Consider the following 18,640-nt stretch of genomic DNA (forward strand, 5'->3'; position numbering starts at 1 on the left):
CTAATGTGCAACCGGCCACAGACTGTGAACAGTTTATCACTGGTGCAAATCCTCTTACCTCGCCCCTCCAAAACAACATAGTAAGCAGAATCAATTCCCTGCCCCCCTCCCCCTCCCCCGCCCTTGTTAGGAGGTTTCGTCGCAGTGAGCTCGGTTTGTAAGTACAGGTCGGAGCGGGGTAGCGTGGGGACGCTCAGTTGCGTGGTACGCGCGGGGGAGCACGGATAGAGGGGAGAGTGTTGTGGAAGGAGGGAAAAGAGAGCGGGTAGAGAGAAGGAGCGTGCTGTGGAAGGAGGTTGAATAGAGTGGAAAGAGGAGAGAGCCCTCTCTGGAAGATTATTGGATAGAAAAGGAAGCGTTTTGTGTAAAGACAGTTATTACTTATTCCTTTGAAATGAAAGGCGCCAATCTTCCAAGACATTCTAAAGCAAGAGCGGGAAGAGCAGCTAGCTACCTAGTTCATCTGCTATTCTTCATCACTTTCATCCTAGCCGCACATCTAACAAGCTCTCTTGAAGCCCAAGACATGAACTCTCTCGCTGCCGTTCTGACTGAGCTGACAACTTCAGGCGAGTTTCCATCATCTCCTCTACACGTTCTACCGTGCGGTAATATTTCAGACACCGCCCTGACATCCCTCCTGCGAGAGACCTCCTGCCAAAAGGGCTGCTCGGTGTCCGAGCGATGTGATCCGTGTCAGCATCAACTCCTGGAGAGCCTCTACAAGCCACCAGGTGAGGCGCTGCTACTCTGGGCTGGGTCTTCAGAGTGTCTGCAAGTGCCAGAGAGTCTGGTCCCTCCTTACTGGGCTGGCTCTGCTGTAGTGCTAGTTCCTCCCGAGGGTCTCTCCTGTGTTGAAGCACTGTCTCAGGCGATCTTCACTAAGGCTCCGTTCCCACTGTGCTTAAAGAAAAGAGGAGATGTATATGAAGTTTGGCGTCGTATTACTTTCTCTACCGAAGGAATCGAGGTCCGGAGGATAGCACGATTCGAGGACGGACGGCTAGACGTCACCGCTGCAGGGTTGGCGGCGTCCCACAACCTCAACGGTGTAAATCTTCGTGTGGAGTTCATCAACTACTATCCCTACGTCTTCTGTCCGAACGTCCTCTCAAACAGGACCTGCGTCGACCCTCTTCTTCGACCGGAAACCAGCATCATCTCCGTCCTTGCCGATCATCTCAATTTCACCACCACGCTTCAGGAGCATCCTAAACGCGTTTGGGGAAGCCAGCTACAGAACGGAAGCTGGCATGGTCTTCTCTCGAGTGTGGTATACGATAAAGCGGACCTCGCCGTGGGAGGCATGTCTGTAACATACTCACGTGCAAACGTCGTCGACTTTTTACGAGAGTTCACGGTGGTGACGTCGGTTTTTGTCACGCACCGACCCTCACCACTCGCTGCTTATTTGACGGTGATCGCACCACTGTCTCCCCGCAGCTGGGCAGTGGTGATCACGGCAGTGGTGCTGGTTGGTGCAGTATCGGCTCTCCAGCGTGGATGTCGACTGGATCTCGCCATGATGGAGGCATACACGGTGATTGTCGAGCAGAGTTTATCACGGGATATCACGGCGCTGGCTGACCGACTTCTAACTGGAGTGTGGTTTCTCATGGCCTTTGTTATTGCCACCATGTACACCAGCAACCTGACTTCATTCCTCATCAACGGCGCTCCAGGAGTACCGATTGAAACGATGGATCAGCTGGCGGAGAGTAACCTCCAACTGGTCGCGTCTCAGAGCAACAAGATGTTCCTCGAGTGGCTGGATGAACGACAAGGATCCACTTTTGCGGCGCTGAGGCGAAAGCTGGTCACCGTTCCCAAACTCACGACTTCTTTCCAGCAGCATGCCAAGGATCACTCGCTCGCGCACGTCTTTGAGGATGCATACTTCGAGTACGCGCTGAGTAACACGGTGATTCACTCAAATGGTACTCTCTGGCCACGGGATATCGTAGTGAGTAAGGATACCTTCATGCCGTCGCCGCTGGCAATTCCTGTGCAGAAAAACGCCCCGTATCGACGGCACATGGATCACGTAATTCTTCGTTTAATCGACACGGGTCTCGTCAAAAAATGGCTAGCCGATGCACTCTTCAGTCTCAATCTGCGGGCGTTTCGAGCAAATGTGGCGGCGTGCCGAAGAAATCGCAAAGATTGTCGAAATGACGGTGAAGAAAGACAGTCGATCAACATGCAGCACCTGCAAGGACCGATGATAATCCTCGTGTTTGGACATCTTCTAGCGATTGCCGTGTTTATTTTGGAGCTTCAGCTAAAAGGATTTCAAAGGTTGGGAAGTAAGCTAAGGCAATGGGTTAAAAGAGTGCCGAGGACATTGCAAAAGTGCTTTCATGCACCAAGAAATGGAAAGAAAGTGTCTGAAAAGAATGCGGTTACTAAGGACAGTAAAATTGAATCCCGGTGAAACAATTCGGGGGATGTTGTTGTTAGGGAATTACGTGTATATTTGTATATCTCATAAAGCATACACTCATGCTAACTATATGCCTCAGCTACCTTGAGAAGTTGTATTGATGCTCTAAAAAAAATCCCTGTATGCATTGTATAGTTTACCTGAAGAATGTACGATTATTGGTTCGTACATCAAGTGATTTCACAATTTGTGCTACTAGTTACTACAATGCGTGCTTAACATTGCTGTTTCCAAGGTAGGTACTGAGCTATGCGTGAAAATAGTGCAGCTTGCTTGAGTATACATGACATGACATGACGTTTATTTGGGTAATGCCTTTGCAACGGCCCCCACAAACACAACAGTTTTACATGACACGACCAACCCGACCAACACGAACACGAACACATACTACAAAGTAGGTATCAAGTACCTATATGACATTTTCAGTGATGTTTTTCTCGGTTTGTTTCATGTTATTTCCATTTAGTTGGCTTTAATTGAAAATATTGTTTTCGTAATCTTTTTCTTTTCATTCTTTGTCATCATTTTCATAGTTTTAAATTTTCATAGTTGCACTGATTTGCTGACACTTCACTGCCTCATCCTTTTTCTTCTTGCTTCCCACATCTTGTAAACACTATGTTTATTTTTCTCCATTTGCTTTTCATCATTACTAAATAAAAGGTTTGCCAATATTTCTGTGCTATCTTCCACATGTGGTCGTTGCAACGGCTCAATTACAGATCTCACATCATTGAGCGCTTCGCATCTTAAGAAAAAATGTTCCAAATCTTCTGATTCTCGTCTGCAGAGATCGCATAGGCTGTTTGATTGGTTGATTGATTGGAATTGTCTGCTTTTTATTTGTAATGTGTTCGATCTTGCCCTGTACAGGCATACAGAGGCTGCTGTGTTATCATATACTTTTTCTTCCCTTATCTCAGTTTTACACTTTCGATATAATGAAATGCTTGTCTTTTGTTCTTTCTCGTCCTCCCACTTCTTTTTATCATATTTTTTTAGTTTATCCTTCAGTTCTTGTTTCGTCATTCCTTCAAGTCTTGCTATATTCAAGTCTGCTTCTTGTAGATATTTCGTTGTTATCTTTGCCCATCTTGTCACTTTTTCTTCAAGTTGCAGTCTGATGATTTCTTTCAGCAAGTTGTTGTTTCCTTGTAATGATTTCCGTATATATTGTAAGTGTCCCTCAATTATACTAGTCTCCATGAGGGATGATCCAACATCACCCCGTAATGTACATGTCGGAGCATATAGAGGAGCCCCTAGAATCTGTCTATAGACTGAATTTTCAATTTTTTGCAACTTTTGTACATCATTTTTGGGTGTTGTTGTTACCTTTGCTGCATACAAAATGGATGGTAGCGCAACCGACTTCCAAAAAGTTTTTCCTATTAGCAGCTTGTTGCAGCTCTTCTTTATTACGCTAAATGTCATGTTTGCAAGTCTTTGTGCCTTGTAAATGGCGTTTTTTCTTTGTTCTTTGAAAATATCTCTTTCGTTGCAAATTTTCACACCTAGGTACTTCATTTCTTTTTCTATCTTTATGCCTTGAATATTGTTTTCCATTGGTTCTTCTCGCATGTTGTATATTAGTATTCTTGATTTGTCCTTGTTTAATTTCAGCCCATATTTGCTACTTGTTGTTATCAACTTTTTTATCAGTTCTTCCATTTCATTTTTTGATTGTGTCAATACTAGCCCATCATCTGCGAAGAACAGCAATGGGAGGTATATCTTCCTGTTCCGAAAACCCAGTTTGGTTTCCAAAAGTTCTTGTATGATTATATATGTGACAATTTTGAAAAGAACGGTGGAACCAGTACACCCCTGCCTAATGCCACTTGTGACTGGTATCCGCTGTTCGGTTTGGCTATTTAGTCGTATGTATGTTACATCATCTTTGTATACATTTGCCACACTGTTTATCACATCTGGATGTATCTTGTAGTTTTTCATGGCTTCGATTAGTGCCATTCTTTTCACCGAGTCAAATGCCTTTGAGAATATATATTCCCGACCGGGGCTGGGAAAATGCGTTTTATTCACCGAGGTTTTTGTGCGGAGGACCGAGTGCCGGTAGGCACGAGGTCCGTAGCCAAAAACCGAGGTGAATAAAACTGCATTTTCACAGCCCAAGGTTGGGAAGAGATTTACCACATGCCGTACCGGCGCAACAGTTAATATCATATTCATTTGATATCATATCATATATTATATTCTTAAAATTGTGTTAATATTATATTAATACTATGTTCATATTAATTGTCACCGTGATTATTTTTTGTTTTTGATTTTTGGGCTGCGTTTAGTATGAAAGATGAAATTCCCTACTTCCCCCTTATTTAGGGTTTGAAAAAGCTGAGGATGAAGATAGTGAAGAGCCAGAAGTTAGAATAAGGATATGGAGTCCAGAAGGATTGAGAAAACCGTGAGGAAAACTGAAAATTGGGTGAAACTCTGAATCAAACACGTCTTGGATCCCAGCTGGAACAATATCAAATGGTTCATTGCGGCACGTTAAGATGCTTCGCGCATTTATATAAGTTGTTCGTTTTTTTTTGCGTGCATTGTGTAGTAATAATGACTATTCTGACCATGTTCTGCAGCAATAAATACATTAGCATTGAAACGATAACCCTGTTTAGTTGAATTACGTTGACAGCAAAAGTAAGTAAACACGCAGCCACTGTTGCTGTTGCTGTTAGTGAACACACAATCGGTAAATATCTTCTTTGGATTTGGTTCTTCCGCTCAGAATATACAGTAAAATTTTGTCTGGGAAAATCAAAAAGCCCTAGGGCCGAATCGTTTCCCAAATACCTTCAACATTAGCCGAGGCGGGCCGAAGTCATTTCCCAAATGCACGTGCTAATGTTAAAGGGATATCTCGGCATGTGGTAAATCTATTGATGTTACATACAGTGGCTTTTTCTTTTTAAAGCTGTCTTCTATGCAGTAGTTCAAAAGAAAAATATTGTCTTCTATCTTTCCACCTTTAGTAAAACCAGCTTGATTTTCTAGGACCTGTCCATTTTCTTTCAAGTGTTCTTCAATGTTTTCCTTAATTATGCTCATGAACAACTTATATGAACAGTTGGTAAGAGCTAGTGGCCTTAGTTCTTTAGCACTTGGTTTCGTGTTTTTTGGGATCATCCTAGTGTTTGATATTCTCCAACTGTCTGGCTTTTCTTTCGCATTCAGCTCATTTTTTAGGCAGTTTGTTATTGTATCGAGACCTCTTTGTGTTTTCACCAGAGCCTTATATAGTTCTGCTTTTAATCCATCAGATCCAGCTGCCTTTTTAGGTTTCATTTTTAAAATCTGAGTCTTAACTTCCTCTCCTGTCACATCTGGTTTTTCCATTGGACTTATTTCTTGCTCAATGACTCTTTCCATGTCCAATTGTTCTCTTAAGTGTATTGGATAGCTGGTGTTTTCTTCAGCAAGTTGTTTTTTATATTCCTCTTGCTTTTGTATGTCCCATACCATGCTTATTTCATTATCATGTTGCTGTAGGTATGTACATGTAGGTATGCGTAGAAGATACATGTAGGTATGCGTAGAAGAGCACATCGCCACATCAAGACCAGCTTGTATAGAAGGCCACATATAACATGATCTAAGTACCAAGGTTGTCAATGTTAGCTATTACGAAACGCATTGTAGAAACATCTGTGATGCCGGTAAATATCAGATTAGCAATACAGACTCTGTATTTCCTTTGCGTGAACGCGGAAGGTATCGCATAGATAACATACAATGAGTGTGTTGGGATAGGTGACGTTTAATGAAGATCATATCTTAGGTAGTTGTTTTCTCACGTATGTGATATGTCATGAATTTAGTGTGCGATAATTGACACTAAAATATGGGATTTTTATCAAATTATTACAGCAATATTAGACGAAACAAAAGAAAGGGACATTTTAGATTTTCTCCTGCTCTAGCTTCGTAAATCAGTAAAAAAAAAATCACGTCCTAATTACCGTAATGTGAACATACTAATACTAATCCAAACAATCGACAGACCCCTTATTTGAGGACTCGGTAGCCCAACTTGTTTGAGGGCTGTCCTAAATTTCCCCAAACGCTAGCTCATTTATTTTACCAGTATACCGTGCAATCGTTTAGGCTGCGTGTCTAAACTGCGTTTAGCATACAATGCCTTTTCACACAAACACACTTAATGATCACGCGCAAAGTTCACTATTCAAATTGGACTGAGCAAATGTGAAATCGATGGGCTTTTGTGAGCAAAACATGGTTGGCGTCGTTTGATGAGAACCCCACGGGAAAATTACGTGTTGGTGCACATCATTGAGCCAGGATGAGCTTTTCATGCTCGTAGCAATTGAAAACGGAAGATTGACGGGCGCGTGATGCGTTTTTTTCGTTCACTAATTTTTCTTTTTCGCGTTTTTCAGACTTTCAGTCCGGCGATGCTATAGCACTGTTCCTTTGCGTAGGCTTAAAGTCGATATATTTTTCATAACAAGACGTCAAAAAAGACGAATCGTTCTGCCATTTCTGTTTAAATCCTGATTAATAATGTTAGTTTCTGCAAGGTGTTACCATTATTCATAACTCGAACACGATTGTAGACGTTTTACTTCTCATGCCTGTCTGCTTGTCAGCGCCAACTGAGCGCCCACTTAATGCATTGCCGTCGTGCTCGTGATACTCCCCACGAGAAATGACCTAAACAAAACAACCCACGGTACCACACCAGTGCATCGCACCTACCCACACCCTCATAAGTCATAACTCATAAACACAGTTACAGTCATAAAGATGGACAAATAGAATGGACAATAGACACAGCCACACCTCCCCATGTCTCTCTAGACCCCTCCTCCATGTCACCTGCCGTTACGTCACGTGTGAATAAGTCATATTCGGTGCACCGTCTTATTGTAATGCCGAATGCTTTGTCGGCTGGGTAATTACCGGCGCGAAAAGGCTGACTGGCCAGCGATAAATGTCATGGATGTGAACAATGACCCGAGTACATGAAGGGAGGGTGACTGTGCGTTGGAACGGAAGGAATGGACGAACAGCGTGAGCATTTAGCATATTGACTGGCAGAATGGGCAGGCGATATGCATATTTTTTTATTACGGTTACACAGTTTTCTAAGCTGCACATTGTTTCACAAGACTGACAGGCATCGTCACACGATCTACTTTTTTTCGCTGATTGAATCATTTCAACGAACAAATACTCTTCCAGAGGACATATTTCTATATGAATCATCTCATCTGTGCAAAGCTGCCGTCCGGTACGTTAACGATGGCACCCGGTGTCGTTTTTTATGACCTTATAGACCCACTTCAGGTCCTCTGTCGCCTAGTTATTTCCATTTTTAACTTCACCGTCCAGACTCACCTTTGCCCGTCCGTTACGTTTTATTACGTCACCACCTATGTCCAGCTGCCTTCCTGTATATTTGTGACGTCACTGGCCTGCCCGTCTCACCTAAGCCCAGCTGTAGTTGGTTTTAACCCTCGCCCGTAAACGGCGATCTGCCACCTTCGCCCATGCAGGGGGGGGGGGTTGGTGCGACCCCCCTTGGCGTTTGAAAACGGAGCGTCGTAGAGCTTAGCGGAAAAAACCAACGGATTGCTCTCGCCGAGATCTCGCGATTGGTGGTATATTTTTTGGTCCTAGGTCAACATTTGACCTACTTTTGACCGGTCAAAGGTCAAATTTTCGGAAAAATAGACTTTTTTCAACTTTCGGCGGCGATTGCGGCAAAACGGTGGGAGATATCGACTTGAAACCTTCACTATCGTGTTCCTTGATCAATTCTCTATCGTTTGGTATGTATTTCGTTTCCCTAGCTCTAAAAATGGCGCGTTGGGAGCGCCGGAAGTCGGCAAGGTCACAGTCGGCGGCAGAAATTCGAAAAATCAAAATTTAAATTTTTGAAATCTGATTGTATTTTTGGATTTGGGAGGTCCATTTGCTCCCTGTAGAAGCTAATATTGCTGCATATTCCCATTGAGGTGACAAGAATTAGCAAAATAGTGGTTCGGGCGCTTTTCAAAAATAGTACCGGACGCTGTTCCCCTTGTGACGTCATAGCTCCGTGACCTGACCTGACCCGGTCAAGTTTCTTATACCATATGATAGCCAATACTTGTCCCAACATGCATGGGAAGTTTCATCACGATCCATCAACCGATGTCCGTACCACCGGCAGGAAACCTCGGGCGTTGGCACTCAGTTTGTGAAAATCCGGCCGGAGGCTGTTCCCTTTGTGACGTCATAACTCCGTGACCTGACATGACCCGGTCAAATTTTTTTATCAAAAGATGCGCAAGGTTTGCCCCATAAGGTACCCAAAATTTGGCGGCGCTGCGCGCCGCCGTTTTTGCACTATTTCCGAAAAGCCTCAGGGGGGGGGGGGTTGCACCAACCCCCCCCTACATGGGCGAGGGTTAATAACGTCTTTTCTCAGCCCAGCTGTAGTAGTTGGTTTTTATGACGTCTTACCTCGGCCCAGCTGTAGTAGGTTTTCATGACGTCTTACCTCGGCTCAGCTGTAGTAGGTTTTCATGACGTTTTACCTCCGCCCAGCTGTAGTTGGTTTTTATGCCGTCTTACCTCAGCCCAGCTGCCGTCGGGCTGTTGGATCACCACTGTCTGGTTGGACATGTCGATGTACTGGTGAACACTGGCGGATCCAGGGGGGGGCATTAGGGGCATATGCCCCCCCCGACAGGAGCCTGGGGAGGGCATTCAGTACAAGTATGCCCCCCCCGTTCAGACTTACACTTCTTACGCCTATAACGAGGAACTAAATAAAAATGGATTAGAAATCCTTCCTAGTAACTACTTTTGTGATCAGAGTCGTTTTAGTAGCCTCAATTTAGTTGTCATTGCTTTATTTTGTAAGTATGTTGCTTCTTAGTTCTTACCACAGGGGAGTCATGCCGCTTCAACACTTTTGACCGTATTGTCTAACGATGGCACTCATATTGCGCAAACCAGGTATCGGCCGCCGCCTATGCTTGAGAATAGGGACGGTTAGAATATGATTTACCTTTATCAGTATGGCCGCAGCCAGTGCAGCGTAACCGGGGGGGGGGGGGGCACAAGGGGCGCGTGCCGCCTCATTAGATGCATGGTGCCCTATGGGCCCGAGAGGCCCTGCAGTGCCAATTGGCCGCTCAGGGTCCAAGCATGCCTTATTTCGACTGAGATAAGACCCGCAGGACTCGTGAGAGCACCTCACGGAGTCACGGCCTCCTGAGTCGCCACACATCACACATCTCCATAAGGGCCCCACTCCGGCTTCTGAGGGCCCTGTGCTGACCTCTGAGTGACCTTGCTGACCCATTAAGCGTCAGCTCAGCTTTAATTAGGGTCCTGACCCATACCCGCATGGAACGGCTCCACACCAGTGCCTCTGAGGGCCCATAACGGCGCCTGTGAGGGTCTCACACTGGCGCCTTTGAGGGCCCAACACCGCCAATCTGAGGGACTAACACCAATATTTCTTAAGGCCCTACATCGGCGGCCGCTCTGAGGGCCCCACACTGGCGCCTCTGAAGGTCTTACACAGGCGCATCTGACGGCTACCTACCTGCAACTCTGTGGGCCCCACACTGGTGACTCTGAGGGCTCCCACGCCTGAGAGTACCACGCCGGTCTCCTGGATCCCACAGGGCTCCTGAAGGCCTCTGCTGGCCCTTGCTGGTCTCTTGAAGACCCCTTGCCCCCATGCATGTGTCTCTGAGGAGTGAGGACTCCCACAACGATGCCTTTGAAAGTCTTCACCGGCGACTGAGAGGGCACCACACAGACACGTCTGAGGGCCCTACACCGCCACCTCTGACACACCAGTGTCTCCTGAGGTCCCACATAGGCGACTCTGAGGGTCCCACACTGGCGCCTCTGGGGCCCCACACCAATGCCTCTGGCAGTCAGCCACCGGTAACACCGGTGACTCTGAGGGCCCCACCGGCGTCTGAGAGTACCATGCCGATCTCTAAGGACTCCACAGGGCTCCTGAAGATACTGCCGGCCCTCACTTGCCGGCCTGTGAAGGCCCATTGTTGGCATCATACGGCCCGTTACCGGCCTCTGAGGGCCCTTTGTCGGTCTCTGAGAGGTCCTACTGGGTTATTAAGCATTCGCATTTCGCACCAACCACTCCAAGGGCCCCACACACAGCCATCTGTGAATGGTGTGGGCTTAGCGCCACACCAGTGTCTGAGGCACCACAACGGCGTCCATGTGAGGGCCTCACACCAGCACCTTAGAGGGCCCACACCGGCTCCTTTGTGGTTCCTGCACCAGTGCCTCTGAGGGCCCCACACCACTGCCTCTGGGGAACCCACACCGATACCTTTGATGGTCCCACGCCAGTACCTCTTAAGGTTCCACACCGGCGACCCTGGGTCGGCTCTTTACCTACACCAGTCATTCTGAGGGCCCCACCGGCCCCACCAATTTTCGTCGATTTCTGGCGCTGCCCGGGTGTTTGTCCCAAAAGCCTCCTCCTCCTGGATCTGCCAATGGGGGTCAGGTGTCCTACCATTTCTGTTTTTTTTTTTTAGAAAAAAAAAACTCGTGTCAGGGCTATGACGAAAAATAAGTGGCCTAAATCCGATGAGAAAACAGGATTTGGGGGTACCCTAGGTTTGGCTCCGTGACCTGGTATGCCCCCCCCGCGCTGACACCCTGGATCCGCCAGTGCTGGTGAATAAAGTCCACCGGTCCAGACACCGGCCGGCCCGCGTCCTCAAAGAACAGGCTCTGAAACACGACAACGGCACGTTCATCGGAACGTAAAATAAAATCATTGAGATCGGAAAAAATGAAGGAATTCAATACATCCTGGGGAAGAAAGAAAATTCTTATTTGTGATATTTCAGTCGGATGTCAACAGTGGCTATGCCACTGATCATGTTAGAATCAAATATTTCCAAGCGTCTGTTCATAAAATGCGTACCAAACCTTGTCTCATGTAGGTACATGTGATGTCATGAAAAAATGGCATGTTCAATGTTCATTGTTCAATGTTCATGCTCGACAGCCCAATTGTATAACAGCATAACAGCCATTACAGACAGCACAACGTCAAAACTGTGACACCAAGTTCCCAAGCCCCTGCATGCGAAGCTATTTACATCGGACCTGACAATTAGTGGTCACGTATCTTTTGGTCCCACGGACATAGCCATGCTGACAAGGCGGAGACGGTAAAAAGACATTCGTGACGCCATTGTGCAATTTCATTCATGTTTCCATTCACACTCGTGGCAATGGATGTATTCCCGTTTGGCACGGGCCCTAGTTCCAATCCAACATGCATTTACCCATCGGTAATCGTTAAATAGTGAATATGTGAGCACGAGCATAACATCGTACATAAGCTCGTCCACGTGTTCCCTTTTGACATTAAAATGAATTCGTCATACGATTGGTGTCCGAACATTTTGTGAGAGTTGGTAAGAGGTAAGAGGAAAAACATGTTTCATAAATGTTATTCAATATTTTTAAAAGCTATAACGTCCATTTCGCATGAAGCTGAGGGCCACAGTTTTCAATCGTTATCAAATACCCATATCACAGCAAAACCCTCTACGGCCCTAATATCGGCATGCATCCTTGATGCGACCTACCACATCGGATCATTTACATACTGATGATTATAGCATATAGCTTGTTTGCTTTCCTTTTCACATTCGTTATTGTCACGTTCTTATCCACGAATTCACGTGAAGGTTCAAATGTCGAACTCCTCCTAAGATAACACCTCGTCCAGGAAGTATTTCAGGAGGCGCGTGTTGGCTGGTTATTAGCTCTTGCTTTATTTCCTTTGCACAGTGATCGCAATGTTCATAAGAACGAAACAATCTACCGAGAACGATTTGTGTGCGAGCCTTAATCTAATATTCACGAAACGTTAAAGGCAACACAGAGCAGCGTTTTAGCTAATGAACTTCATCGCATTAAAATACGGCAAACATTGTGTTTTTATCACCAGTCTTGAATAAGATTAGCCAACATACCTAATGGCTGACGAATTAGGGCTTTCTCGGAAATTGTATTTAACGCAAAGGTAGATTACGTAACGCGTTAGCGTTTTACAATATCTGTTGGATCACATACTATAGTCTGGCAAACCTAAGAAAGAATGGATTTAAAGTGCACCGGCCATTGATGCATGTGCATTTATACCGTGAGAGCATATTTTCTCTCACAACTTTTCACACAAATTTCTCCGAAGGATACATTTCAAGTGATCAAAACACGTGCAAAGTGATTCAGGCGCTTTAACTCCGTTCTTTCTTAGGTTTGCCTGCCAGACTATAGTATATAAGCCACAATCGCCACGCTGCATGTGTAAGGCTTCTGATGTCAATACCTACATACACACATACATATACATACATTGGTCAGTAATGTTATTGTTCAATGTTCATTACAAGTCAACGAAAACGTGCCGCCTTTAGAAAACAGAACAACCACCGTTGCCATGACAACCCAAACAACCCCGGTTCTCTCTTTTCCTTACCTGCGCTTTGGCGAACTGCTTGTGACCGATGATCTGAGTGCTCTCGACCATGTCCCGGCCGGGGCCCGAGGCGATACACGTCTCCACACGGCCGTCACAGGTACTCGTGTCCACGTCACAGTCCAAACCTGTGGGAGGAGAGAGGGAGTCACAGTCCAGACCTGTGGGGAGGAGGGCGTCACAGGCCTGGGTGTCACAGGTACTCGTGTCCACGTCACAGTCCAAACCTGTGGGGAGAGAGGGGAGCGTCGCAGGTACCTATCCGTGTCCACGTCACAGTCCAAACCTGTGGGGAGGGAGAGGGAGTCACAGTCCAGACCTGTGGGGAGGAGGGCGTCACAGGCCTGGGTGTCACAGGTACACGTCACAGTCCAAACCTGTGGGAGGAGAGAGGGAGTCACAGACCTGACAGAGGGGGGCGTCACAGGTACTCGTGTCCACATCACAGTCCAGACCTGTGGGAGGGATAGCGTCACAGACCACACCTGTGAAATCGGGTAACATTTTAGACCTGTCAGGAGGTGGAGGGGACACAGTCCGGTCTGAACGGAAAGGGAAGAATCGACGGAAGCTGGGGCGGTCAGAAAGGAGTATTTAATTATTCATTGAAGACAGACAAACCATTCTACGGGCCGAAGTGTATTGGCTGAACATTTTTGTTCAGCTACGAAGTTTTTTATCAGCAGCCCGGTGCCTGGTGATTACCAGATGTCTTAGTTGACCCGTCTAAAATCAATGCGATGTCTGTCGCCTGTCGGGCTACTCCAATGTAACTAGCGCCGTGAACACCAACCTTTTAGCTAATTACATACATGAGTCACACTTAGAACGGCGTCATACCGTAAACGACGTGCCACGCGGACGCCTACATTGTCAGTTATCACTGTCTTATGGCTATCACTGCCCAAAGCGTAGTGTTTTATCACTTTACTGCTGAAGTGCTCAATGGGTTCGTGAATAAAGAACATCGTCCGTTAAAAAAGGCATCGTTTGTGAACACAGTCCGTGAACACAAACATTGCATGGGCATTGTCGTGAACGTGAACACGGTCCCGCGTCCATGAACACAAATAGTGTCCATGAACACGAAAAGGTCCGTAAACACAAAAAAGGTCCGTCTCCGTGTCCGCAATCAGTTCACAGTCCATAAACACAAAGAGTGTCCGGGAAGACAACGACAGTCGATGAACACAAACAACGTCCATGAACACAAACACTACTTGTGAAATTGCATGTCAAAACAAGCAGCCTCAAAGGCCATGAGTCGATTGCTCCCTCTCAGTTTTACCTGTGTCGATACACTTGGGTCCGCGAGTGTTGGGGGACACGTCTCCCAGGTTGGTGGAGGCGAACGCAGCCACAAACGGGCCGGAGCCGGGCAGCGAGCCGCCGTTCAGCAGAGACTCGAACATCTGCGAACCGGCAGAAGCATTAACATAAAACATAAGCATGAACACGGATTATAGCAATGGTTATCAGTGACTTGAACGTCTGTAAAAACGGGAGAGTCGCAGTACCTACCATTAGCATCATGGCATCATGGTATTAGCATCATGCTCGTATAATTTCAGACAGGGTAACAATAATAATTAGCGGCGACTCAAACATCTACAGAAAAAGTACATGCAGCGTAAATATTGCACATACATACTTTACCCTTCCGACTCCGAAAAGGTATCAGTAAATCGAAAGGGCCTAACCCTAGAAAACAAGCAGACAAACAAACAAACGTCACAGCCGAGCTGAATTGAAATACGTACCTGTTCGGCGTATCCCTTGTTGTCGCCGGAGATGTACTGGTTGGTGTTGTTCATGCTGGTGCCGTGCACAGCGAACCAGTTCACCATTCCTGCGGCAGAAAATAATCGAAACATTGTTCAAAGTGGTTCAATTTAATACCTGTTGACGAATATCGAGAACGACAGTACTGCAGAGCTGTGCCAGTTGCAGCATTGGTGAACGGTGGATAATTGAAAGGTGCAATTTCAAGAGTTACTGTCAGAAAATGGAGTTGCCGTCGTACTTTGCTTTGGAGAAGCACTGCCATAAAAATATGTGTTGCAATAACAATTATCGAATGATGTAGCTATAGGGATCTGACGATGGTGAAAATATCAAAATGCCACCGTTGACGTTGAATGGCATCATTCCGAACAGAAGTCGTCCGTCCTTTACGATTAGGGTATAAGCAAAATGCGACACAAGATCCAGGGAACCATATAGCACACAGAGCATCGATGCCATTCAAACAGCACCAATGGAACGATCATAAAATACCTTTCGGTGAGGTATCTTCGTTGAAGAACTTGAGCATAACCATCTCCTTGTCGGTGTCATATTGGTACCTGAAATAGGGGAGAGTGGGGTAATTTGGCCGGTGGTGTAAATTGGCCGCCCCCACCTGTACGATGTCTTATAAAAGTGAGTGAAATAACTCTAGTCTCTATTCATTTGTCATGGGTAGAAATAACTGGAGGACAAATGTCAAAACTTTGCCCCTCGTAATTTTATTCAAAATTAATAAAACGTTAATTTCATTAGAAAATGGTAACTTTTACTTCTGTTTACAAAGTTGTATAACATATAGTATTTGGGCTAAAAACGAATTCAGACATTATAGCGCCATTCTTGGGAGTGTTCAGCGGTTCCAAGAGCAATTTTATCTAATTCCGTAAAGCCGTGATGACTTTATAGACATAAATTTTCAGAATGGCAATATGGGGTAATTTGGCCGGGACTAGCGGGGCAACTTGGCCGGTGCGCTCATGGTCACTATGCTGGGACGGCCGAGTTTTCATGGTCAATTGTACCATAAATGACATGATTCATGACCAACTTTGACTACTTTGATGCCTTACTTCCGATTGGTCAACTGTAAGAGCATGTGACGTCATCAAAGGTTACCAAACGTTTTTTTGCTAATAAATCCTTACATAAAAATGGTACAGCCGCACAAATGGTCTCATTCTGTTCAGCTCGCCAAGGCGCATCGAATGATATGCATGATGACCTTGAAATCACGTGACCTTGAGGTTAAGCGACCTGATGCAACGTGACCTGAGGTCAACTTTTGACCTTGACTTCTCAAGGTCAACACATATATCTTTCGATGCGGACTGACGAGAGAATTACGATGGTACTCAAAGTTTTGGCCTAGCTTGATTACTTCAAAAGTTATTCGTAAAAAAACTGTGATCGCATCTAGAGCCGCTAATTTGGCTATTTTGACCCCTGTGACCCCTGAGCCAATCTCCAAAATGCGGCAAATGCGTCATAGGACACACGTCATTGCTGAATCTGAAGCTGACTCGCAATATAACAGAAAATCCCGACCGCAAACTAACACCGGCCAAATTGCCCCACACCCCCGGCCAAATAACCCTGCTAGTGGGGCAATTTGGCCGCCTTGCAGACCTTTGTAATACGTCACAATTTCAATATAAGTAATTACTCTATCATTTCAAGCTCACTGTCCAGTAAAGTAAAATGAATGCGACACCTGCCAGCGTTGAGAAAATGCAGAAATGTGTCGTCAATTTTAAGTTATATCGTTTTCTAAAAAAAGCGGCCAAATTACCCCACTCTCCCCTAGTCCGACATTGGTTAACAAACTGAAAAAGCTTGTAACTCAATGCTGGAAATAAGTTAACAGGTTCTTTGTATTCGTTGGTTTAGAAGGAATCTGACTTACTGATAATTACCGCAATACGGCATATACATTACACGTGAACCAGTAAATGAGCATTGCCATCCGGGAGCTTGTGTTGAATCTCTCTCCTCCTCCTCTCCCTCTAACTCTCCTTCTCTCTCTCCCTCCCTTCCCTCCCTTCCTCCCTCCCTCCCTCCCTCTCTCTCTCTCCGTCCCTCCCTCCCCCTCTCTCTCTCTCTCCCTCTCTCTTTCTATCTCTCTCCCTTCCTCCCTCTCTCTCTCCCTCCATGCCCACCTCCCTCCCTCTCTCTCTCCGTCCCTCCCTCCCCCCCTCTCTCTCTCCCTCTCTCTTTCTATCTCTCTCTCCCTCCCTCTCTCTCTCTCTCCCTCTCTACCTCTCTCTCTCTCTCTCCCTCTCTCTCTCTCTCTCCCTCTCTCTCTCTCTCTCTCTCTCTCTCTCTCTCTCTCTCTCTCTCTCTCTCACCTGTCTCTCTCCTGCTGCGGGTTCCTCAGATAGGCGGTCGGTGACCGATTGATGTTGGCGTCAAGGAGCTCTCCGCTGCTCCAGCTCATGTAGCCCACGGAGAGGTCGGCATGTGCGCGGCGGATACTCTGGGAGGTACAGAGAACAGGTCAGGGTCAAGGTGGGGGTCAAGGCCACGGTCGGGGATTCGGGCTGGGGTCAAGGTCAGGGTGCAGGGTCGGGGTCACGGTCTATAGCGTAGTTCAAAAGTACATATAGCGATGATTTACGGCGTAAATCATCGACGATACCACACTGCGACGTTGTGGCAGTGCTTTTCACGCGTCTGGACAAGCTGTCAGGCATCACTTGTTTGTTAGAGCTTGATTACACCCAAAAACAAATCTCCGGCACTTGCACATTGCACACCGCTTCCTCTTGAGTCCTCTTGACATGGTTCCCGCATCCACATACGCACTCGCCGTCGCCTCTCAGCTTTTTTCCGTGTACACTAACTTAACAGTTAACACTTCAGAGAAGATATAAAAAACTTCCGAACCTATGCGACTGCCAAACAGCGCTGGGACGCGCGCTGATTAAAGCTGTCATCCACCTGTCTCAGTAGCCGTCTCCCTCTCTCACAATGCCTGCCTCACGGCCGTTCAAAATTCCCTCCTCGGCCACCTTTTCCCCCTCCCCTCTCACTCACCTGTACAATTCCGGCCACATGCGCGTCAAACGACTCCTGCACCCAGCCGAGGTTGCTGATCTGGAAGAGGACGTACTCGAGGAAGCCGGCCGGTCCGCTGTGGGTGTGTGTGGCCGACAGCAGGATGTTGTTGGTGTTGTAGAGACCGCCGAACTCGGCGGATAGCTGACGGGCCACCTGGGGGAGGGAAGGGGGGGGGGTGGTTACGTTTACTTCATGCAGGTTATATGGATGGTGATATGCATTGCATTCCATTCCTCAATCCTCACTAGAGACTATCGTATTGTATTGCATTGCATTGCATTGTATTGTATTGTACTGTATTGTATTGTATTGTATATTTAAGAGCGATCCACATGCCTGGCGTGTGGCGATTACTGTTCGTCTCGAATATAAATAAGAATTTGCTAATGAGGCAAATCTTAGCTCCGTCTTCCCCACTGCGTCATCTGCAATCATACCGCCCAAACTAAAGCTTCTTTATCTCGCCGCTAGAGCGCAGGCCGGTCGTCTCAGCCTCCTGCCAATACTAGGCCGCTGTGTGGAGCCGGCCGGGGGCGGCGTTAGAGAAATCGACTGGCGGCGGGGGCCGGCCACAGCCGGAGGGACCAGGAGGTGCCGAGCGGTCCAATATACGGCCGGCCGGCAGTCGCGACGCGTGTGGGGAGAGTGCAGGGTGGACGGGCTGAGATACTACAGAGCTACGGAGGGTGCAAGCGGAGAGAAGATAGGAGGACTTCACTGAGGGAGGTCTTCTGCTGAGAAAGGTAAGTACGTCACTAATTCCCCGACACTCTTTCATTCTAAATGAAACGGTCAAAGAACTTGGTCATCGTTTGCTTGAC

The 18,640-nt window shown here is 46.6% G+C and overlaps 2 protein-coding genes across 2 annotated transcripts in view; one reads left to right on the plus strand and one right to left on the minus strand.

The window, feature by feature from the left end:
* Window positions 1-17,972, minus strand: part of LOC122393502 (neutral ceramidase-like) — a gene marked incomplete at its 5' end in the record, with an annotated part of 33,287 nt that extends 15,315 nt beyond the window's left edge. Inside the window, 8 exons of the mRNA XM_043389561.1 lie at window positions 9,053-9,120; window positions 11,158-11,209; window positions 12,975-13,102; window positions 14,263-14,386; window positions 14,735-14,823; window positions 15,252-15,319; window positions 17,108-17,235; window positions 17,796-17,972. Of these exons, the coding sequence (XP_043245496.1) occupies window positions 9,053-9,120; window positions 11,158-11,209; window positions 12,975-13,102; window positions 14,263-14,386; window positions 14,735-14,823; window positions 15,252-15,319; window positions 17,108-17,235; window positions 17,796-17,972 (834 nt within the window). The remainder of the gene's footprint in view (window positions 1-9,052; window positions 9,121-11,157; window positions 11,210-12,974; window positions 13,103-14,262; window positions 14,387-14,734; window positions 14,824-15,251; window positions 15,320-17,107; window positions 17,236-17,795) is intronic.
* Window positions 464-2,732, plus strand: LOC122393506 (glutamate receptor ionotropic, delta-1-like). The gene has a single exon (XM_043389577.1). It carries the CDS (start codon window positions 527-529, stop codon window positions 2,432-2,434), a length of 1,908 nt encoding a protein of 635 aa, XP_043245512.1. The 5' UTR covers window positions 464-526; the 3' UTR covers window positions 2,435-2,732.
* Window positions 17,973-18,640: the final 668 nt, after the last annotated feature.

Source organism: Amphibalanus amphitrite, unplaced genomic scaffold (assembly GCF_019059575.1).
Source record: "Amphibalanus amphitrite isolate SeventyFive unplaced genomic scaffold, NRLGWU_Aamphi_draft 000538F_arrow, whole genome shotgun sequence".
Lineage (NCBI taxonomy): Eukaryota > Metazoa > Arthropoda > Thecostraca > Balanomorpha > Balanidae > Amphibalanus > Amphibalanus amphitrite.

Excerpts from the sequence above, each read along its gene's own strand:
- LOC122393506 (XM_043389577.1), top strand. The coding sequence starts at position 527 with ATGAACTCTCTCGCTGCCGTTCTGACTGAGCTGACAACTTCAGGCGAG.